This window comes from Penicillium coprophilum, assembly GCF_028826855.1.
Source record: "Penicillium coprophilum strain IBT 35676 chromosome Unknown utg000001l_segment0_segment0, whole genome shotgun sequence".
Taxonomy (NCBI): Eukaryota; Fungi; Ascomycota; class Eurotiomycetes; order Eurotiales; family Aspergillaceae; genus Penicillium; species Penicillium coprophilum.
Window position 1 is genome coordinate 894027 of NW_026622720.1, and position 23125 is coordinate 917151.

Genomic DNA, 23125 nt, shown 5'->3' on the forward strand with positions numbered 1-23125 from the left:
GCTGTAGTTTATTGGAGACATGGTATATCATTCCCTTCGAAACGTAATCGCTTATGCACAATACAGTAGAAACTACTGCTGGGGATGTGGGGATTGGGTAATTTGCGCACCTGCTGCCGCCCTTGGATGTGGTAGCAGTTTTTCAGGCTCAATTCTCCCTTACCCGTTGCCACAACGGTAGGTAGCGCTCTGCAAATCCCATAAAAGTAGGTCTATGGCCCAACCCGCAGTGGGCTATGGGCTATGTTGGGCTATCTATGGGGCCCATATGTAATAGGGGTCTTGGCGCTTCTAGCCCGCCGACTTGTAATCGCTGTATCCTATATCTTACTTTTCATGGTCACGTATCCACATCAAAGAATCACCAGTCATTAATCCGGAGCGACTGTAGAGCAGGCCCGTAGAGGAGGGAGGGGGGAGTGAGAGGGCCATTTACCTGATACGATTCCGTCAGATGTGCGTAACCTAGAACTATATGGACTCTAATCAGAGATGAGAGTTTGCTCTAAGCTACCGAGGGATCTCAAAGAATATCTCGTGTTTAAAAAGGACCTGTTAAATCAGACAGCATATTTTCCACATGTAGCTCGTCCCGGTACCCCTCAAACACTTGATCAACCACATCAGCCAGCCAACGGATCAAGCCACGAACCGTGTAATGCATTTTGGTATATTCCCAATACTCCGGGAAAAATCCCGCGTTCTCCCAATCCACAATACCTGTGATCCTCCCATTTTCCGCGAGAATATTCCTAGGATTTAGATCTCCATGCGTAAAAACAATCGCGTGTGGGATAGCATGGGACTTGGCCGCTCTCCTTCGCGTGTCATCCGCCATCATTCCAGTGAGATAATTGTGAAATTCAGTCTCTGTTCGGAAGCGTAATTCGCCTGACTGGCTGTCAGGGATGCGCCAGTCCAGGATCCCGCCGCCTTCGGGGTTGCAGATTTGGAACTCCCTGACCTGATTTGGGATCGCTCGCAGCTCGGCGATATACCGTCTGAGGTCAGTCACAGCGCGGTCAACTTCTTTCTCCGTCATAGTATCCAGAAGCTGGCCGATTGGATTGCCAGGGACCTTGGTCATGAGTAAATACGAAGCATGAGGGGTAGTCAAGACATCAATTGCCCTGGGCGCGGGGATTGTAGTGAGCTTCTCGACAATGACAAGAGTACGAGCCTCTGCCCGATGCTGAACTGCCTCGTGAAGCTGTCCCTTCCGTAAATATAGCCCAAATGGCACTTGTTGGACTCTTGGAGAAAGTGATCGCCCATAGACATAGGAGCCGACCGAGAAGAGCATTTCATAGGCTGAGGCTCGAATAACAGATGGCAGAGTATTCCATATCCACCTAGTGATGCCAAATAACAATGTAGGTAGCAATGGAAGCTTAATCAATTTTGCACCTAAAAGCGATCAGAAGAGATTCAGAGAAACGAAATTCAAACCTACTCGCACGATTTTGTTGTTCTACCATGTACTTGCGTGTGTCCATCCATGCCAATGACTTAGATAGCATGGAATGAAACTCAAGAAGATCTTTTTGTGGAATCGAAGCTTGACCAGTCGTCTTATCCTCAAGAACCAGCCTCTTCACTGATGAAGCTATGGGTAACTCGCTTCGGGTTCTGTACCTGAACAGGTGGGTGTTGATGTCATACTTGAGCCCAAGTCAGTGTGCACTTATATAAATGGGCTGATGGTCACCCACACTTTGTCTGTGACAAGAATTATCCTGGTCCCAGCTCCTCAGCCCGAACCATACCACTCCAGATTGCATAAGCTCGAAGGCAGAGACCGATAAAAGCCAGATATTGCCAAGATTCTGCGTTTTCTCTGGACTTGAGGATGGGATAGATCGCAGAAGATTTATGGAATCCTTGGACAGAAAGGCGCAGAGCATTTCAAATAGTCGACCCTTGTGCGACAGTCAACGAATGCCATATGATACGGAGGGGCCATACCTACACCCTCGACTAGATCTAGGCTCATCACCCCTCGTGGTGGAACGATGTGTACAAAGCGCAAGGTAGGATCATCTGGCGACTTGAAAAAGGTTTGTGTAAGACAACAGCGCCCGCCATCCCTCTCATACACCAGCCGCTTGGTGTCAGCGGATAACCCTGTCGCTACTATAGGCCGAACTACACCCTTGCAAGTTAGAAATAAAAGGACAAAATGCTCATTTGAATACCTCTCAGCTATGCTTACGCGTGGTGATCAAAGACTTCCAGTCTGAGAGAATCTCCCAAATTGTTCTTGTTCGGATGATTCGCAAGGCGTCATCGGCTGCTGTCTCCCGCAATAAGTAGCGAGATGCTTCTTGTGGATCCTGCGCGTCGAGGAGAAAGTGACCTAGGATAGCCCGATCTGGATGTGGTAGCTCGGTGATAGCTAAGAGAGCGCGGTATTGAGGGGCTTGATGGTCCTGGTAGAATATCTGGGAAGCCGAGTCCCGGATGTTCCTTGGAATGGCCATGATAAGGAAGGGGAAGGACCGGGATGATTGAGCTTGAAATTTTCTAAGGAGAGACACAAAAAAAGAAAAGAAGATGGCTCAACTCAGGGAGAGGTAGAGATGAGGTAAATGTAATAATAGGTCAGATATTCGCCCGTTGGTTTGTCTGGTTTGACCTCCACATGACCTTCTTTGTGTACGTGACTCTGAAGCTGTACGTGTACCCCAATGGTCTGTCGTATTCCCCCTGAAATACTATCTATGTTTGGATAACATGGTCTGAGCAAATATTGGAAATTCCATAACAGTTCCAAGGTTGTTAACCCCGGAACTCCTTGGAGAAGGGCCAATGAGGTTTGAGCGGATGGCTTCGCGCTAATCCGTTTCGGGCACTTTTACGGGGAATGCCACGTGACAAGATCTTCTCCGCCAAGGGTCACCTGATGCCGCCTAACGGCGATTGACCGCCCAAACCAAACAGACAAACAAATTTCCCCACCATAGCTCTCCATCTCACCTCACGGGTTGGAAATTTGAATTTCTTTCATCTTCCAAATTCCAATCGAATGCTGGTAGACAGCTTTGAATAAATCTGGCTTGTGGGACTGGCACATGTCGCCCCGATACCTCTGACAAGATGCTGAGGGATTCTGATATAGATTCCTTGAACGGGCATCTTGCATCCTTATCGCGAGAGCAACAAAAGCAACATGACAACCTCCAGGACCTGCTTAGCCAGTTTAAGAGTTTATTGGACGACTACAGCTCGCTAAAAAGCGACTATGAAGAAGTTAAAGAAGGCCGAGAAAAATACAAAAGGCAGGCCAGAGGCCAGGTAGGAGTTCATCAATTTAATGAACACCCGAGCGATGCAAAATTAATAATTGACCAGGACCGTAACCCTTTTGTTCTCGTCCTTGTAGACGGAGATGGTTATCTGGTGAGACTACGCTGTTTTCCTCGCTATTAAATCGGTCGACTAACGTACCTCTTCAGTTCAAAGAGCATTTCTTGAAGCACGGCAGCGAAGGTGGAATTAAAGCAGCCCGCGAGTTGAGCGACTCTGTCAAAGAGCTTATGCATTCAACAATGGGAATGCAGGCAGAACAGTGTCGTATCATGGTTCGCGTCTATGCAAATGTTCTCGGTTTGTCGAAAGTGCTAGCCCGAGCTGGACTTATGGGCCACGAGGCTCGATCCATGTCACCATTTACTTCGTCATTTACCCGTGCCCAGGAGCTTTTTGATTACGTCGATGCTGCAGAAAAGAAGGAAGGTAGTGATTTCAAAATCAGAGGTAATAATCCGTTCAGCATGAATAGTCCGGTGATTGTGCTGACATGTGCTGCAAAATTAAGAAATGTTCCGTCTCTTCGTGGATCTCAACCAATGCCGCCATATCTATTTTGCTGGCTGCCACGACACTGGATACGGCTCCCTGCTGACGCCCTATAGAGGCAGAGGTGACCGTATCACTCTCATCAAAGCCGCTGGTTTCCATCGCGAATTTGAGGCCTTGGATCTCCCTATCCGAGAATTACCCTCAGTGTTCATGTCTACTCCCCTAATTAACAGCAAACCGCCCACAGGCCCGGCTGCGTCTGCGTCTCCGACTACGACTAAATTCAATGGCGGAAACGGTGCACACCATATCCCTAATGGCATAAGTTGCGCCAACGGTGCAAGTATCACTAAGCCAATCTGCAAGCACTTCCAGAAGGTATTTCTTTGCGATCATCCAATGTTCATCGAGAGCCAGGCGTTGACTGACATCGATCTAGGGTATTTGCAAGTTCGGCAACGGCTGCAATAAACAACATGTTATGCCTAACCAATCACTGAATCATCAGCCGTTGCCTAAGCAATTAGGTGCAGGCGATTCACCTAAACAGTTTTGGTCTTCTCCCACAGTTGTTGGTCGCTCCGAGGATTTTCTTAGATCCATGCTCCCTTTGCCAAGCATCAAAACAGAAGAATTCATTCCAGTCAATAAGGATGGGGACCGTATCGACCCATACTATTCCCAGCCATCGCCCGAAGCCTTCGATGAATACAACGCTCGAGCTAAGGAGCACAAAGTCTGCAATAGCTACCATCTTTCTGGAGAATGCGGCGACATGAGCTGTACCTATGACCACAGCGATGTCTCTAATGTGATCATTGAGGTTTTGCGATACATGCTCCTTCAACACCCCTGCACTCGGGCCGGCGCTTGCCGATCCATCAAATGCTACATGGGGCACCTTTGCCAGAAGCCTGGATGCAAGGGCGTCAAGAGCTGGCAATGCCGATTCAACCAAACGGCCCACACCCTTGATCTTCAAACGGCTCGATGGGACGTACCAAGTGACCAAAGCGAAATTGATCAATGGTCTGTCAGCGACGATTCTACTGGAAAAGGATTGTCGCCTATGTATTTCTAATCGATCAGAATCCCCGCGAAGACAAAATTTGCAATCCATGCCTACTGACAACCTCTCCTACCTGGGATGTCAGTATGCGTGAAAAAAGCAGCAACTGTAAGGACGGTCGTTTGAGAACACAATGGGTCGATGGCTAGAACTAAATGGACAGATTTAGGAAGACATTTCAATGGACTAGAAAGAAGGTTGACGACATTTCCAGGCGAAGTTCCAATTCCTCGGTAACCACATCTACTTACTGGTCTATTCTCACTCCCGGTATCCTCATGTGGTAGATAGGTTAGAAAGGGCCAAGTTTCCCACTGTCCTTACCGTTCAGTTTTTTAATTCAAACATGCTCGCATGCTTCCCTTCAGCGACCAATCCAATAGTTCTAGGTATATCTGTATGATAGTCATCTCCATAAAATATGCCTCCGGGAAGGCACACATGATATATGCCACCAACGATAGTTCGTTCTCTTCTGTTCTTCCTCGCCTGGACCTTCTTCCATACTATCTTCCTGCAGTATACCTGCGATCCCATAGGCAGACGGCGATGCTTGACCCGTACACGAGACAGATATCAACATTACTAAGTAGTGAAGGCTTTCCCACGTCCCCACCCAGATCAAACCGATTTTTCTTGTGGAAATCGATTGCAAAACTCAACGCCCGAGCTTCGCAGTCTCAATAGCCATTTGCCAGATCCCACGGAATGCATGGCCGATGCTTTGTCACAGTCTCTTTCATATACAAGCCGCGGGCTTGTCGGCTACTTGGTCATTGCATACATAATTTCATGGGCGCATCCTTAGGTTATATAAAGGGACTGTATTATCAAGCTGTAGCTTTATTCGGAATATAAAATAGAATGGAAGGAACTGAAATCGGCATCCCAAAGATAGGTCTCACGAAATCTCATCGAAAGTTCATAAGAACAACGTGCGGAAGCCTTAGAAACCAATAACATAAAAATTTAATTCATCCCTAAGCCTACTTTGAAATCATGATTTCGAGTTTAGTCAACTATGATACTACTGTGGTCTCTTGAGCATGGAGTGGCACTGCCCGGGATGATCTATAAATACGTAATACAAGCCACCCACCTGGGCAGGCTCGCAATCTACAAAACGCGCTTTTGACCTTCTAACGTAGATAAAGTTCTTTCAAATAATCTTCACCATGGCTAACGGAATGGAACCAAAAGTCCACCCCTTCTTCGAGCCCAAAACTTGTTCTTGGCAGTACGTGGTAGCCTGTCCGGAAAGGAAAGAGGCGGCAATCATCGACCCAGTCCTGAATTTTGATTCCGCAAACTTCGTTGTTACCACTGAATCTGCGGAGGAACTCATTGAGTGTGTTCTCAAAAATGGATACACCCTAACCATGCTCTTAGAGACACATGCCCACGGAGACCACCTCTCAGCTAGCTACTATATCCAACAAGCCCTTTGGTCCCGCGGGCAACCTCACGCACCGGTCTGCATCAGCGAGGACGTCAGAATCGTCCAAAGCCACTTTGCCCAGAAATATCATATCCCGAGAGAGGAAATTGAGAACGCCTTCGACCACCTCTTCCAGCCCGATGAAGTGTTCAACATTGGCGACGTGACCAGCACTGCCCTCCACCTCCCCGGACATACACCAGACCATGGAGGCTACAAGATAGGGGATAATGTTTTCACGGGAGACAGCATGTTTAATCCGGATGTTGGCAGTGGCCGATGTGACTTTCCAGGTGGCGATGCTCGGCAACTGTTCCGCTCGATGAAACGCCTTCTTGCTTTCCCGCCAGAAACTAGACTATACACTGGACATGATTATCCTCCTTCCAATGAGCATACTGCACGAGATCCAATCCCCTATGTTACAGTCGGTGAGCAGCAGAAGAATAACAAGCACATCAGGAATGACTCCTCGGAGGACGATTTTGTCAAGTGGAGGACTGAGCGGGACAAGCAGATGCCTGAGCCTAAGCTTGTGCATCAGGCCATGCAGGTCAATGTGCGTGGGGGGAAGATGCCAGGCAAGTCGCGCTATGGAAAGGCATATCTCCTGTATCTTATTGATGTCCCTAAAGTAATGTTAACTGGATAAGCGATATATAAAGCTAGAAAGACGTGAATGATATGTAGTTGGTGGCAAACATATGTATCCGGTTAAACGAGTCAAATCAAGTATCGTATGTATTCGTGACTGATTATTTGTATTTTAAATTGCTGTACACTCCCCGGATGAGCATTCAATACAGGTTCTGCTTTTACTGCTTTGCTAGTATCACACCAATGCTCCCATTTTACTTTTTACCTTGAACCTTTATGTATGCCTCCTGAACTTCCTCCCGTGTCGCCATGAGATCAAGCCACTTCTTGATCATAGGATAATTGTCAAGAGACAGGCCAGCGAAGGCATACAGACGCACCCAAGGCTCGAAATGATAGTCAACAGCAGTGACACGGCTAGGCACAATGCTCTCACCGCGTGTCTTCTTCAACTGTCCCTCAAGAACATCATAGCAGCGATAGGTCTGGGCCGTGTATCGCTGCAGTGCATCGTCATTCTTCTGTGAGTTAAAATGCCTGAAGGACCAAAGAGTCAGCATCATTTGGTAATTCCTCCCATATTTAGGAGTCACGAACTTAAACCAATTTGTTTGTCCAGTCATGGGACCAAGCGTCGTCAAGAGGAAATACTCCCATTTTTCGAAATCTACGAGATCCTGCGCCGAGTCGCCCGACGGACCGATCGTGTTACCCTTGTCATACACACGGCGAACGTAGTTCATGCATGCCCCAGATTCCCATGAGACAACACCAGTGTTGGGATCTTCGATTGCAGGAACACGCCCATTCTCGTTGATTTTGAGGTACTCTGCTCCCTTGACGCCGCTCTTGGGATTATCGCTCAAGTCCCACTGCTTTACTTCGAACGGGACCCCGAGTGCCTCCAGTGCCATGGCGATCTTCACTGGATTCGGACCCGAGGCGTGGGCGTGCAGAACGAGCGGCTTGATATGGGCGGCCATTTTGTAGTCAGAAATTTGTCGATTGATGGTTATTGGGATTTGATGATCGGAAATTTCAGATCGAGTGGCTTAAGATAAGCTGTAGGGTGGCGAGATGAGATCGCCATGATGTAATTTCCCCGGCAAAATCTGGGGTGAATCGACGGAACTTATTCAGCCTGATTGCGGATTCGCGTCAGAGATATAGGGAAGGAATGTTGGACCTCAACATGTCTAGTGTCTAGTTTGGTATTGCCGACAGGATGAGATGGTCGTAATTTTGCCGGTACACCGGTTATTTGACGAGATCTTCCTTCAATGGGATCAAAGCTCGGAACAGGCTTGCTATTTCGGTCCTACAGAGTTGCTTCTGTCAATGCGGGGGAAGTAAATCGAAACCTCTATATAACAAGACAAATTGCTACCTTTCGGAATCTTTGATTGTGCTGTTTTTCACACTTGGTTATATCACGACATCCCTGCCCAGCAGCGATAATCTCAGATCAGAGTGTGTGGTGATTGCAATGACAACCTCTTCAAGATGTTTTTCAATATGCCAAAATTTTTCACGCTGCTTTCCGCAGCAGTGACTTTGGTGCTAGCCTCCAAGAATAGTGATACTCAATCGGAAAGCAATGCGTTACAGGATCTAGTGTGCTAACTATAACCCTCATGGCACTATTGTACTAACGCACTACGCATAGGTGACATGGGATCAACATTCGATGATAGTACACGGGGAGCGTCTCATGATATTTTCTGGGGAGTTTCACCCTTTCCGTCTCCCGGTCCCAGGTCTTTGGCTTGACGTCTTCCAAAAAATAAAGAGCATGGGCTTCACCGCTGTCTCATTCTACGTGGACTGGAGCCTTGTCGAAGGGAATCCGGGACAGGTTATCACTGACGGAATATGGAGCTTGGATGAATTCTTCGACGCAGCGAGCCAGGCCGGATTGTACCTAATCGCTCGACCGGGACCATATATCAATGCCGAAACCACTGCTGGCGGGATACCCGGGTGGGTCCTGCGAGAGCAAGCCATTATTCGGTCCAATGACCCTGAATACTTGAATGCGACGGCAAATTACGTGTCGAAAATAGGTCGCATTATTGAACGAGCACAGATCATACATGGTGGCCCGGTCATCATGGTTCAGCCGGAGAATGAGTACTCCACCTGGCCTGGGGTGACTGATTTCCCGAATGACATGCATCGCAGCTATATGGCACACGTTGAAGAGCAGCTGCACAACGAAGGTATTACCGTTCCTTCGATCGTCAATGATAACCTGGTCATGGGATACTTCGCGCCAGGCTCAGGGCAAGGTGCAGTTGACATCTACGCTATTGATGCGTACCCGATGCGCTACGATTGTGAGTTCATCTACACCCTCTTTATGTGCTATGCGTACCGTGGAAGTAACGCCGTCTATCATCTAGGCGCAAACCCAAGTGTTTGGCCTACTTACAGGTTTCCTTATGATTGGCAAATTACGCATAAACGCCAGAGTCCAACAACGCCCTTTGCAATTGCTGAGTTTCAAGGAGGCTCTGGGGAAGGATGGTAGATAGATTCTTCATTTCCTCATCAACTAACGCAAACTAACATCGCTCTAGGGGAGGCGTGCTTCAGGAAATGTGTAACGAGCTAGTAAATGAAGAGGCCGTCAGAGTTGTGTACAAGAACAACTACAGTTTTGGCGTTAAGATTTTCAACATCTACATGGTGAGTCCATCCAACGTCTTGATTCGAAATTGCATACTTACTGTGCGAATCTGGTCAGACATTTGGTGGGACCAACTGGGGTAACCTTGGGTATATGGGTGGGCATACATCATACGACTATGGTGCCGCCATTACAGAAGAAAGGGCAATTTGGCGGGAGAAATATAGTGAACAGAAACTCGAGGCCAACTTTCTGAAAGTTTCTCCTGCTTATCTGACAGCCACTCCTCATCTTGGAGTGAACGGTACTTACGGCGCACCCTCTTCGATCTCAGTCACTGCTCTCCTTGGGAATGGGACGCGCACAAATTTCTATGTTGTCAGGCATGCCGACTTCACTTCAACGGAAAACACCCAATACACCCTCGCATTGTCGACAAGTATTGGAGACATTAACATTCCTCAGCTGGGAGGCCATCTAACGCTCAATGGACGTGATTCCAAATTCCACGTCACAGATTATGATGTCGGCGGCATTAATCTGATCTACTCCTCCGCAGAGATATTCACATGGACGCGCGGGTCAGGGTCTACACGTGTTTTGATTTTATACGGAGGGGCTAACGAGACACATGAGTTTGCTGTGCCCAGGCACCTTGAAAAGCCGACGGTTGTCGAAGGTGACGGCATCAAAATAAAGCAACGCAGGTCTGCTTGGGTAGTACAATGGTATGTTACACCAGCCCGACGCATCATTCGGGTAGGAGATCTTCAGGTGTATCTGCTCTGGCGAAACGAGGCATACAATTACTGGGTCATGGAGCTGCCAGCATCGGGTCCGATTGGAAATTACTCTTCGCCATCAAAAAGTCTGGTTGTTGTGAAGGCCGGATATCTTATCCGTACGGCGAATCTGATAAATAATCAGCTACAATTGACAGGAGATGTGAATGCCACAACAGAAATCGAGGTCATCTCCAGCCCAGCAAAAACGCTCGAAGGTATCACCTTTAATGGGGAAGTACTACACACCTCAGAAGTGTCCAATAGGAACCTCTTGGGAACTGTCACATACGACCCTCCCAAGTTGGATGTTCCCGATTTGTCCAACCTCGAATGGAAGTTCCTTGATTCTCTCCCTGAGATCCAGGCCTCGTACAACGACTCAGCTTGGACATCCTGCACACGTAGCTCGACACATAATCCACGACCGCTGGACACTCCGAGTAGTCTTTACTCCATGGACTACGGATACCACACAGGATCTCTCTTGTACCGAGGTCATTTTGAAGCTAATGGCCAAGAATCCAATATTTGGTTGAATGTATCTGGCGGCGTGGGATTCGGACATTCCGTCTGGTTGAATGATAAATTCCTTGGCTCATGGGCCGGGGCGAGTGTCAACTCCACAGTCGTCCACAACCTATCGCTATCATTAGCCTTGTCCCAGGGAAGCCCGTATGTGATCTCAGTCCTAATTGATCACATGGGCCAAGACGAGGAGGCTCCTGGAACTGACGCGATCAAGTTCCCACGAGGGATTCTGAACTACGGGGTTTCGGGTCACGCTCAATCCGACATTTCATGGAAACTGACAGGTAACCTTGGAGGGGAGCAGTATCAAGATCTCGTTCGTGGTCCTCTGAATGAAGGTGGCATATATGCTGAGAGACATGGATACCATTATCCCGGTCCGCCGAGTTCGAATTGGGAATCATCAAACCCAGTGACAGATGGTTTATCGCATGCAGGTGTTGGATTTTATGCTGCATCTTTCCAGCTGAACATCCCCAGTGGATGGGATGCCCCAATGAGCGTGGTGTTCAATCAATCTATCCACGATACGCTTAATGAGAATAGTCGAGGGAACAATTACCGCTGCCAGCTTTTTGTCAACGGATACCAATTCGGGAAATACAGTAAGTATCTCTTTCCACGGTTGGTTCAATGGACATGGTTCCATGGTTCCAATCCGGAATCCGCCCACTCTAATTGCTAGTTTAGTCAACAACCTTGGGCCCCAAAGGGCTTTTCCTATTCCAGAGGGTATCCTCAATCATGAAGGGGACAATCATATCAGTTTGACATTGTGGGCTCAGGACGCGCAAGGTGCAACACTGGGAAATTTGGAATTAGTTCCCACATCCATCATTCGGTCAGGCTACAATAGACCCCAGGCCGCCCCACAGCCTGTCTGGACAAAACGAGAGATGGCATACTAGAAAGCACAAATGCATTATTGAACTCTGAAGATTTCAATGCAAGTTCGAATATATGTAGAAACAAGGATCTATGTGCTTCCAATATCTTCAAACCCCGTAAACCTGAATGGCCGAAAGAAATATTAAATGGCTCCGTAAATCTGCATTTCATCATGATGTGCCTTCCGCGGCAACAGCTGCGACCAGTGCATCGAGGGCCGAGCTATGTGTTGATGCATCAACCACTGCTTGAATAGGACCAGCCCAGTTCACGCCAAACTGCCCCTTGGAATTGCGATCATTATCCCAGATGCTGTTCGCACAGCTACTTATCACCTTCCGGTAAAGATCATGTGGGGATGCTTCCTGCAACTTTCGCAGGTTGCGAATGAAGATTCCCTTGAATTGTGTGCCGTCTGGAAGGCATTGTGGCTCGCAGAATTCGTGGATGATGTTTTTCGAGTCGGTCAATGTGTCAATGGCTGCTTTCGCAATCTTGTTGGCCGAGGGTAAGTATGTATTATTGGGCGCCGCTCTGTTCAATTCAACCAATCCACCGAGAACGACTCCCTGATTGTATGACCATCTGGGGATAGTTAGTAAACAGAAAAGAAGAAAAGGGTGGGAAAGCTTAGTCCTTACACGGTAGCTCCGTTATTCTGACAATTGGGCAAAAGGCCGTCATTGATAGTGCCGTTTTCGCCAATGAACGCCTGCGATGTAAACCAGTCCCATTCCTTCTGAGCCCAGTCGACGTAGTATGCTTTTCTGTCCGGGACTCGGTTTGCAAGGTGGGCTGCAACAGAAAGGAACAACTCATTCGTAATCGCGTTCACGTATGTACTTGTCGGACTCCACGGAAGACCCCCACTGCTACAATTGGTGCCCCATGCATCCGCCTGAAGAGCATTAGCACACGTCCAAAGAGACACCCGGGTTTTCACGTACCAAGCTCTCAAAGATTCCCTCGGCCAATTCTAGGTATGTTCCTTCCTTTGTCACATCGTATGCGGCAATCCATGCAAGGGCCCACCAGGCATCATCATCATAGGCTTGATCAAGCCATTTGTTCACATTCACGGAAGTTGATGTTTGGTTGTCACGAGTAAAAACAGTCTTCTTCTCAGGCCCGGGGTTCGGATTGGACACAGGTCCCACATAGAATGTGTTATTGAAGACATATGTCGCAGTATCCATCACCGTTGTATCGAGGGCAGCCAAATCGGCGATTGTATTCATGCAGCTTGCACCATCCCACCAACCGCACGTATTCCAGATCCCACTTGTGATGTTATACCAGCCCTGGAGGGTTTCAAGGGCCTCCCGAGCTCTGATTCTCGTGTCATCGGCAACTGCGTTTGCTGGCAGAAGCAGAGAAAAGAGCGAAGGGGCCAGAAGACCACGACGGGAAAATAACATGGTTGCGCGATGTCAAAGGAAGAGACCTATTCGAGCGGAGGCACCAATTGGCAGCAGATATTCGCTTTAAATAAGTCAGCTCTGATCTTCAGGTCTAGCTGTTGGACACATAACTGCATATCCAAAACAGATACATATTCGTTGTACATTCTTGCGGCTGTGATGCCTTGATTGGCGATGAAATTCAATCCGGCCCACTATAGCGGAGCCCTAGACCCCTGATCTGCAATGATCACCTCGTTGTGACACTGAAACTCGGCCAAAATCGCGAACATTTATGCAGGTGGGCGGTAATCCAAGGAACCAGCCTTGCAGCAAAACGAGGTCCGATCTCAGTCGATTTGTCAATTTTTTTCTTTCACGCGATCAAGGGGGTATGTTCGACAAGCTGGCGCGTACAACCGCTGTTGTTAGCGCTCACCCCTTGCAATGCGATCGTCGCGCTTTTTTTTCTCGTTGATTTCAAGTGAGTGCAACAAAGAGCAAGATCAGAATATTCATTGTGAACAATCACTTCCTTGGACCCGCTATGCGTTCATTTCTTCGTCAAGATCGGGAGCCCCATCAGGAGCCCACTGAAAGACCGTTACTTTGGGTCATATGAGAGACGTTGGTTCGTTGGATTTAATTGGTCAGTAGAAGTGATCGTGACCGAATCAATTGAGCTTGAATTGTCCGACCGAGCTGTCCTGGAATGCATGGCCATCTGCAGTTGCATAAGGTTCCGCAGCTCAGTTATCTTGTGCTTGAGCGCACTTCTTCTCAAGGGTCGCCATATGAGACACGCACCTGAGCTGCGCAGCATTCAAATCGGACTATTGCTGCATTGACGTCAGCAGAAGCTCTATACCAAGGTTCTCATCACCATGAGAAACCGGTGTCTTGGCACTTTCTATTATCCGCAGCCAACTGTCGACCAAAGGAAAAATTGAATCTACTCACAGTACATTGCAAAATCTCAAGGACTACAGTTATACCTGCGATTCTTGGGGGGTGAAAGTCCACTTCTCTCCGCACTCCCAATATCCTGAGGCCTGGTTGACATTGTTCTGTAATATGTTTGAGACACACGTACCCGAATGAAATTTTCCATTTTCTATTCGCTCAGTCATAGTCACACCAGCTAGTCTTGGATAACTGGACTCTGGGTGTACAAAGATAATAGCTAGACAGACGCTGTATAGCATCGCAGATGGCCAAATGTAAAAAGGAACAGCATCCCTTCCGTCGCTCAATTGAAACTCTTGGTAGAAACATGTCACAATCAATTATTTGTCAAGGATTGACTGGTAATTCCATCCACGCAAATAGAAGAAGACTGAGTACGCAAATTGTCCGCCATTAAGCCATGGGCGAACATTTTCACTATGACGGGCGCATATTTGTTCGCGCCGCAACCGAATGTGATCCAAAGATCATCCGCAAAGCCGAAAGCAATCATCGAGTCGTGGGACGTGTAAAATGTTGGATTTTATCTCGATCTGACACTTGCGCGAGAAATCTAGTGATCAGTGATGGCGATCATTATGAGATGATCTACAGATGCTAATGACCTAGTCAACTCAAAAAAAAAAAAGACATACTGCGCGGTATATGCGGGCGTTGAATTCGAAGCGAGCGGCGTCGATGGTTTCTGTTGTTGGCTTCTACATAGCATGCTAGGTGTCTTAGGGAAAAGTAAGAAATCCTCGCCGAACCTATCCCAGCTCGGGACGATATGGGACCCCTACAGGGCTGCATCATTCTTGGTTGCATGCGAACTATAGACCTGTGGCCATTTATGATACACTGGTGATAATTTGTAAAGTGGAACCTATTGATGATGAGGGAGAGACATATACTAATAGGTGAGGATTGGGAAATAGATATCACCGCTGATGGTCCGACAAAATCCCCATAATGTGTGCTCGGGATGAAAACCATATCCCACGTTCACCAATAGTATCGATATTTTCGCCCATTACTGTCAATATGCGTAATCTCCGATTCCAACTCAGGATCATCCGCTAGCTTCTTTGCGAAAACCCGATTGGCCCATTGAAAACCGAATGTCTGTGACAGGACTCCGGCTAGCCACACTGCTCCCAGGGATATACAGGCGATCCATGCCTTGTGATAGAGCGGGGCGTCACTCTAGGTTCAAAATTAGTAGATGTCATGTGCTGAATGAAGAAAGTAGACGTACCGCTCTGAATACTTGGTTGCCGTAAGTGCCCCCTAGATTAGAACATCCAACTATAGTATGATGTGTCAGTTCCTCTCTCAAGACCATGAAGGATACCAAGCCCTTACTATATACAGCATACGCAATTGCACGTTTCTGGGGCGTCTTGAAGTTCAAAGACAACCAGGTGACATTGATTGGCTGCCAGTTACTACCAGGTACTTGTGAGTTCAAATCTCGGACTGCAACGTTGATTGATGACTTACGGAGATGATTGGGTGACCACATAGGCTGCATAGAATGACCACGAAGCTTTAGAGGTAATTGGAAGACTCTGTGATAAGAGGGTTAGTAATTCGGGGACTGCACACCAGAGCTAAACATTGGCCTTACATAAAGTGCAATTAGACCCGCAAGAGTCCACACAGCTGAAAATAAGATTGCATATCCAAAGCGACTGTATCTGTCCACAAAGCCCGACAACACAATGCCAAAGATCGCCCCCAGCAGACTTCCCGGGGCATTGAGCAAGTTAGCTCGTATTGCGCTGAAGTTGAGTGATTTGATAATGGATGCACCCCAGGTGCTCAACCCATTGGTGGATTGCAGGCCGGCTAGGCACACGATGAGGTACGGCCAGGTAGCCCAGTGGAAGAAGACATCGGTTCTATTAGTAGGTACGCATTAGTCAGAGGTTTGATAGTAGCTAAACAAGATCAAAACGCACATATCCTTCCGGCCGATCTTGAGGGTCGACCCGGCCATTTGATGGTCTTCTCTTCGGGCTTGACGTGCGGCGAGAATGTCAGCTTCGTGCTCGTTCAGCCAGCCCCGCACACGAATGAGACCGCCAAGGAGGTGGCCTGTGTGGTAAGGAGACTTGGGCACTAGGGCAAAAGCCAAAAGGCCTGAGGCTGAATTGGACGTTCTGTTAGCTTGGGTAGCCGAAATGGGTTATTCCTAACTACTCACCTATCGTACAGACGCCACAGATGACGAAGATCCTGGAAATTTTATCTCCAAGTCAGCAAAGCTCACATGCAGATAAAGCAGCGAAATAAAAACCCACCATTGCCACCCACTCAAACCCCCATTCTGGTCCAAGCTTAATGCCCCCGCCGATATCAGTGATCCAAAAGCCCCAGCAAACGCCGGCCCAAGGAAGAACACTGCTGTGCGTTGCGTGAGCTCGTTGGGTGCATACCATGTAGACAAGATGTACAGGCCGCCGGGGATAAACCCGCTCTCTGCAAGCCCCAGGAATAGACGTGCGGCATACCAACCACTTGCATTAGTGACAAACATTTGCAGTACCTCAACTAAACCCCACACAACGACCTGGGCGGGAATCCAGTAGTGGGGACCCACGCGGTGGAGAACGATCTGTTACACAGTTATTTGTAACCTCAATATTGAACCGGAAGGGAAGGGGGATTTACGTTTGAGGGAATCTCCAGCAAGACAATGCCCAGCCAAAGTAGAGATACACCGGTATTGGCCTGGTCCCGGGTCATAGATGTGTCGGAGAGGAAGGTGGATGTCAGTACGCTCGACACATTGGTCCGATCAATGGCCATCCAGGTAAATATTAACTGGAATAGAGGTTTAGCAAGGAGGAAGATAGGAGAGATCAGGATCATCGGAAGACACACCGAGAAAATGGGGAGAAAAAGAAAATCAAGTTTCCGAACTATGGCAGATTCTTCTTCCAGGGTCCAAGTGACGAGGACTTGCTCGCCATTTTTGACAAGGAGATGGGAGAGCGTGTCTTGCTGTGCTTCCGGGTCTGGTTTCTCGCTATCTGAGGGTGTTGTTGTGCCATCGGACAACTGATGAACGTTTAGATTAACTGTGTCTTTTTTCTCCTCTACAGACTCCCTGCCAGGAGAATGGGTTTGCTCGTCTGTCATTTCGTAGCTTGGTCAAGTCTAGCTATGTATGCTGATAATCCAAGTGGCCGGTCTGGCGCCAGAGCGTTGCGTCAAAGTGTTAATACGTCGATTGCATTGACGTACAGCGTCTGTTGAAATGTTGAAATGTTGACGACTAACGAGTTACACCACGTAGACTGGGTGTTGGTTTGCCTGGAGGCTGGTACTCCAGCCCATTTTATACCGTCGAGTCTATATAAAAATCTCGGGAAAATTTATCGGTCTAGAAGTCGCCGCAGGATGTCGTCTTAGATCAAATTATGTCGTGACTTACTTCAGGCATGTATCGGCGTCAAACTATCTTGTTATCTCACAATTGGACCTTTCCACATGTCACTAAATCTTTGGTCAGTGGGTGATGAATGTTGTACTCTTTTGCTTCAGTAAGTTCAGAATGAACCATCAGACTGGAATCCGAAATTATGTACGGGAAGGGTAAAAGCAACTGTACAATGCGTCATGTTCCTTTTAGATAGGCCTTAGCCTGAACATGTCTCCCAAGCAAGGCCGACCGATATTTATTGGCGTTGTGTTGATTGGTCCATTTACCTGCCATATTCACCCCAATCCCTCTGCTGACGCCATATAGCGTAGATATACGGAATCTCAGGGTCCTAACACTAGTGCCTTAACCCCGGTAAGCCGGCATATAGCGAGGAAAGATTACTATGGAGAAAATGCCGTACTTTCTACTCCGCGTATGATTCTCCTTGCTAGACCCGTTGACGCCATACACGACTAAGCTCGCACCATCCTAGGGCTTTATGACTATAGTTCAAATTCTCGGCATCTAGACCATAAGGAAAAATATGTGATAGATGGGGTTATTCCGCACTGTATCTCCCTGCCACACGTTCCTTGTGCTCTGGGCTCGGTGACCCGCATGAAATCACGTACGTGCATTACCAATCTATATAGGCTGTACGTGCACAGTTAGCCCGCCCCATCTTATCAATATAGAAATAGTGTCATAGTCTCGGCTCAGTGACATACGATATGGCATAAAATAGATTATAATAAGCAGTGCTGACCCGCACTGAGCATTCCTCTTTTGCTGTAGGCTCTTAACCACATACATTGATATCTGACCCCTTCCCAATTCCGCCTCTGTTTTATCATGTCTCCAAGCGTTGAATCTTCTGTTTCTCTGCCCACCTATTTTATTGGTCATGCCGGGGTGGGCCTTCTGTTCGATGATCGACCTCGAAATGAAATTGTTCAGGCCAATTTGAGGGCAATTGGAGAGGAGATCCTGGCTCTGTCACCGCGTCCCAAAGCCATTGTTGCGTTCAGTGGTCATTTCGAAGCAGGCGAGATTCATGGCCCTGGGGTGATCGAGGGTAAGCTTGCGCAATGACGAGAGCATGTGTTGTAGACAAGTCCGATTGACATCCATGAACCTAGTGAATGTCAAACGCGGGACACATATCCAAGTAAGCTTGACGATGCGCCATTTCCTGTCAATATCCTGATGTGTCAAGGAACTAATGTTGACAACTCCTCCAGCATGACTTCGTCGGCGATTTTCACGACTCAAAACCGTTCGTCTATGAATACGACTGGCCGCATCAAGACGCACCTGAGTTAGCCGCACAGCTATGGGACCGCCTACGAAAGGCAGGGATCAAGGCCAAACGCGTGGAGCGAGGAGTAGATCACGGTGTTTGGGTACCTTTCAAGGTCATGTTTCCCGAGGAAAAGCCACTGGACATCCCCGTGATCCAAATCTCTACTTTCCATGGCTATAATCTCGAGAGCCAGATTCGTCTGGGACAGGCCTTAGAGTCGTTACGGTAAGTACAGGATTCAACCATTCATGCTCACCACCAACGAGGTAACTAATGACAATCAAATATTTAGACATGAAGGATATCTCATTGTTGGCTCGGGAATGGCTGTTCACTCGTTTGCCTCGATCGATGAGATCATAGATGCCCCGACAGAGGAGGAGAGGGAAGTCATCCGGGCAAAGGTCCTCGACGAATCTAGAGCCTTTGATACCCACCTGAGGGCGGCAGTGACGAAGAAGAATGCAAAGGAGAGAAACGAAGCTCTGCTGAAGCTGGAAACGCTGTACGAGTTCAAGCGCTCCCATCCGACTGTCGAGGTACGTCCCATTGAATCTTACGGCATGCAACTAAGAACTCACCTAACTTTTGCTTGCCTTGCGTAATAGCACTTTACGCCACTTCTGGTTGCTGCTGCTGCGGCTGGAGATGCCGAGGTAGACGCCCTAGGTGTGGACGTGGTTGACCCAGGGTTTTCTTATCTCAATTTACGTTTTGCGTAGTTTTCCACAAGACATCTGCACCCATATGAAAAGAGAAAGCCGAGATGACTACGAATATCTATCTGAGCTCAACCCTTGCTGGAGTAACAACGGACGCAGAAAAAACTGGACCCGGGCAGCGGATGACAAGATAACAGCAATCACCACAGGAGAAAGGAATGCCGACAAGGTGCCTCTGCAAGTTCGTGGAAAACGTGGGAGCACGGTATACTATCACGGCCGGAGCGCCAGTTCTCACTTCGCTGGTAGTATTGTTCATATTGCGAACGTACTATATGTTCAAATGTATTATTGGTCCGAATAAATTAAATGTTCAAGTCAGCCTTTTGTGTGAACTTCACAACGCTCAGTCACATCAATATATAATACCTTAATCCTCCATAGTCTATCTTTCCCAACATTCCAACATTTTTCTGATCTACTGATGGGGTTTGGTAGACATAGACTCGAGCAAGAGGTCTCTCACCAGTTATCGTAGTGCAGTCGCATTATCACCTCGCTATTCCCCTCTGCCCTTCCGACAATTACCTCCTAATGAAGGCCACAAGCACGTCCGCAGAATTTTCCTTTAATGGGTCCAGTCTTTGTGCCTAGCGTCGTCTCCGACTGAGATATAGAGTGCTCGAAGGCAAATGTTCACATTGGAATAAATATCTATACACTGAATATATACATGAATGACTGTACGATTGTACCTCACCTGGTAGCAATGGGTGCATTGACTCAATGGTAAGTTACCTCCTCTCCGTACAGCGTGGATCCGGTGTTAGGTTCCTTAACGATACCAGCTTTGACCAAATCATTGACCAGGTTGAAGACCATCAGATCACATCCGTGTGGTGCCACGAAATCGACCGAAACAGGCAGATACTCCTGGTGCTGGGTGACTGTAGAGTTGTAGAGCGCTTGACCGACTAAGTTATCGTTATTGTTAGTTATGGTCTGAGACGAAGCCCGGAGGCTTTTTTCAAGGGATAGGGGGTTTGAACGTACTGGGAACGGCCATATCAGGCACACCCGCGAAGTTGGCAATACGAGACGCAGCAAATCCTGACGGAATGCCTGGCATACTATATGTCGATACTGGATTAGCCGAAGTTCTCACAACCGTCTAAAAAAGTGGGAAGAAACATCACATACCTCCTGTAGACATTGCGGTAGACGGGAGACCCCTCGCTACCAATGTAAAGAATTAAGCTATCTGAGCAGGTCTCTTCATCAAAGACCTGGGCAGTGGTGTTCCACCAGCTGGTGAAGATATCCTTGTTTTTGATTTCGGTCTCCAGTTGTGAGTCAGGGTATGTGAGTCCCCAGCCCCAACGAGACAGAGGAACAGGGTCGATGAATGGCTTGCGACCCCCATTTGCAGCTGCGTAGTCCGAGTACAATGGTGCAGCAATGAGAGGGTACTGTTGCTTCGAGATGAGGATTGGATAAGTAAGATTCAACAGGCTGTTAAGCGTAGTGTTGGCGGCAACAGTCGAAGGCTTGGTGGATTCCCAGAGCGCATTGAAATCGAAGTCTGAGACTTTGGCACCGCCCAAAAATGACGATAGCTTGTCGACAAATTCAATCAAAAGGCCCTCAGCTGGGGTCGAAGCAGTAGTCGGGAACCGAATAGTCTTGATGGACTTGGGGTACTTGGTGAAGGACTTCAGGCCTGCCTCCTTGTACAACACCTCCGCAGCAGCGCGCCACAGTTGCACGTCTCTTGTCAAGAAGCCGGCCGTGTCCAAAAGGGGCGACATGGGCATAACTTTATCCAATGAGACCAAGTTCCACGAGGGTCGGTTGCCGAAGCATCCATTGACCTGCGAAGGGTTGCGAATGGAGCCACCGGTATCGCTCCCAACGGCCAGATCCAACCAGTCGTAAGCTCCAATACCAGAGCCAGGACCGGAGGAGGATGAGCTAGGATCTTGGTACCCGTCACCGCGAGCGTTGAAGGGAGAGTGGTAATCGACCCAATCAGCAGTAGCAGTCTCACCGTTCGCAAATTGACTGGTCTTCATCTTTCCGACAATAATGGCACCCGCATCTATCAGTGATTGAATCGCAGGGCCGGTAGAGTCAGCGACTGGGTATGTCTCATAGTAAGCGCGGTTCCCGCAGCCGGTTTTGACACCCTTGATATCATAGATATCCTTCACACCAAGACGAACCTGCGAGAAAATAGTCAGTATTGCAAGGCTCTTGCATAAGGAGACTCCTCCTATGCAAATATTTGAAGGTGAAGAGTACATACACCAGCCAGAGGCTTCTTCGCCGTTTTAGTGTAGTACAGACGTGAAGGCACGCCAATGGTCAAAGAAGCATAACCCTGCAAGCTTGCTGGCAAAACGTCATACGCAGAATCTCCGACTGAGATCAATCCCTGAGTAAAAGAGCCCATCACGTCGGAATACAACAGATAGGCTTCAAACACGGCTCCGGTGGAGGGATCCAAGAAGTAAGGGCCAGGAGGTAGAATTGATGACGAGGTCACCGTCTTTGATTTCTTGGTATCATAAGCGGGTGCATATCCCAAGATTTTAGGGCCCCATGAGGAATGAGTGGACACATTCTGTGAGGGCTTCTTGGCGGTACCATTATACCAGACGTAGATGTTGTCAAGGAACCCAGTATTGAAGACATCGTCAATAGATTCGTAAGTGCTCACTAAAGAATCAAGGATTGAGCTTGTCAGCTTCGAAGCATCGCTCCGAATGACCGTCAGAGGTTGCAAGCCCTCGAGTTTGCCAAAGACGTGATGATCGCCTTTCAAAGTTGCCACTACTGTCGGCGGAATGTAGTAGCTATTTCCATTGAGTTGAACAGTTTGACCCTTGGTGGTGATCGCCGCGATGGTGGTGGTGGAGAGTGACAGCAGGACTGACAACAGAGCTGATAGCCCATACGAACCAGGAGGAGAGACCATGATTATCGATGATTTGCGAGGTACTTTCATCCAACCCCCGGGCCTGACCGCGTGATATATATACCTGCCCTTGCCATATAGTACCAACACACTTCCATACTTATCTTAATTTCATTCGCTTATCCTGACATCTGGACCGATAAGGAAAGGATACAAAATAGATTATCAATTCGCGTCTGATCAGGACATGAGACATGATCAATGATGTGGGGGGCCTGACAATGGATCAACAGGGGTTAGTTCTCTTCGTATAGCGGAGATTACGGAATACAGTCCAACCTCATTAATTTGGAAGGATGGGAAAGCAGTGCGGGCTCTTGGCATTTGGAATTATGCAACCTTTGGACGCCTCATGTTTGTATTACAGAATCTCATTTTGGGGCTTTTTATTGCTTGGGAGGTGCAGGATTCTGATTAAAAAGGCGGAATACGGGGAGAATTAGGCCAATAGAATCCATAGATGTATAGTAGTCACGTGGGCGCCAGGCACCAGGAATGGAAAATCCGTCAACCCGATAGACACTAGGCATAATTTACTAATTATGCGCATTATGATATTATCTTAACAAATTGATCGGCCTAGTACGAAGTAGTTAGCCATGTATGCCAAGCCCACTAACACGCGCTGCGCCCTGTGGTAGTCTTGGCACGATTACTCTCAGATATGGTA

At 48.0% G+C, this 23125-nt stretch overlaps 9 protein-coding genes across 9 annotated transcripts; 4 read left to right on the forward strand and 5 right to left on the reverse strand.

Annotated features, from left to right (window-relative positions):
* Positions 1-541: 541 nt before the first annotated feature.
* N7500_000332 (aminoglycoside phosphotransferase family protein) lies at positions 542-1303 on the reverse strand (the record flags this gene model as incomplete). Its single annotated transcript, XM_056671478.1, has 1 exon — positions 542-1303. One exon carries the CDS (start codon positions 1301-1303, stop codon positions 542-544), a length of 762 nt encoding a protein of 253 aa, XP_056537051.1.
* Positions 1304-3096: 1793 nt separating this feature from the next.
* On the forward strand, positions 3097-4882 carry N7500_000333 (Zinc finger CCCH-type; the record flags this gene model as incomplete). Its single annotated transcript, XM_056671479.1, has 5 exons — positions 3097-3294; positions 3352-3399; positions 3456-3756; positions 3818-4179; positions 4241-4882. The coding sequence occupies 5 exons, from the start codon at positions 3097-3099 to the stop codon at positions 4880-4882; spliced, it is 1551 nt and encodes a 516-aa protein (XP_056537052.1).
* Positions 4883-6045: 1163 nt separating this feature from the next.
* Positions 6046-6960, forward strand: N7500_000334 (MBL fold metallo-hydrolase; the record flags this gene model as incomplete). The annotated part of the gene is made up of 1 exon (XM_056671480.1): positions 6046-6960. The coding sequence occupies one exon, from the start codon at positions 6046-6048 to the stop codon at positions 6958-6960; it is 915 nt and encodes a 304-aa protein (XP_056537053.1).
* A 199-nt stretch (positions 6961-7159) lies between these two features.
* Positions 7160-7888, reverse strand: N7500_000335 (glutathione S-transferase family protein; the record flags this gene model as incomplete). The annotated part of the gene is made up of 1 exon (XM_056671481.1): positions 7160-7888. One exon carries the CDS (start codon positions 7886-7888, stop codon positions 7160-7162), a length of 729 nt encoding a protein of 242 aa, XP_056537054.1.
* An 809-nt stretch (positions 7889-8697) lies between these two features.
* N7500_000336 (glycoside hydrolase family 35 protein) lies at positions 8698-11532 on the forward strand (the record flags this gene model as incomplete). Its single annotated transcript, XM_056671482.1, has 3 exons — positions 8698-9431; positions 9485-9593; positions 9652-11532. The coding sequence occupies 3 exons, from the start codon at positions 8698-8700 to the stop codon at positions 11530-11532; spliced, it is 2724 nt and encodes a 907-aa protein (XP_056537055.1).
* Positions 11533-11905: 373 nt separating this feature from the next.
* Positions 11906-13153, reverse strand: N7500_000337 (putative glycosyl hydrolase; the record flags this gene model as incomplete). The annotated part of the gene is made up of 3 exons (XM_056671483.1): positions 11906-12320; positions 12377-12633; positions 12683-13153. 3 exons carry the CDS (start codon positions 13151-13153, stop codon positions 11906-11908), a joined length of 1143 nt encoding a protein of 380 aa, XP_056537056.1.
* A 1932-nt stretch (positions 13154-15085) lies between these two features.
* On the reverse strand, positions 15086-17227 carry N7500_000338 (Major facilitator superfamily domain general substrate transporter; the record flags this gene model as incomplete). Its single annotated transcript, XM_056671484.1, has 10 exons — positions 15086-15286; positions 15339-15388; positions 15446-15528; positions 15584-15651; positions 15711-15984; positions 16045-16231; positions 16290-16321; positions 16387-16700; positions 16757-16909; positions 16970-17227. The coding sequence occupies 10 exons, from the start codon at positions 17225-17227 to the stop codon at positions 15086-15088; spliced, it is 1620 nt and encodes a 539-aa protein (XP_056537057.1).
* A 1138-nt stretch (positions 17228-18365) lies between these two features.
* Positions 18366-19538, forward strand: N7500_000339 (DODA-type extradiol aromatic ring-opening family dioxygenase; the record flags this gene model as incomplete). The annotated part of the gene is made up of 5 exons (XM_056671485.1): positions 18366-18588; positions 18653-18681; positions 18755-19041; positions 19109-19355; positions 19425-19538. The coding sequence occupies 5 exons, from the start codon at positions 18366-18368 to the stop codon at positions 19536-19538; spliced, it is 900 nt and encodes a 299-aa protein (XP_056537058.1).
* Positions 19539-20261: 723 nt separating this feature from the next.
* Positions 20262-22455, reverse strand: N7500_000340 (Amidase; the record flags this gene model as incomplete). The annotated part of the gene is made up of 4 exons (XM_056671486.1): positions 20262-20452; positions 20532-20608; positions 20679-21700; positions 21784-22455. 4 exons carry the CDS (start codon positions 22453-22455, stop codon positions 20262-20264), a joined length of 1962 nt encoding a protein of 653 aa, XP_056537059.1.
* Positions 22456-23125: the final 670 nt, after the last annotated feature.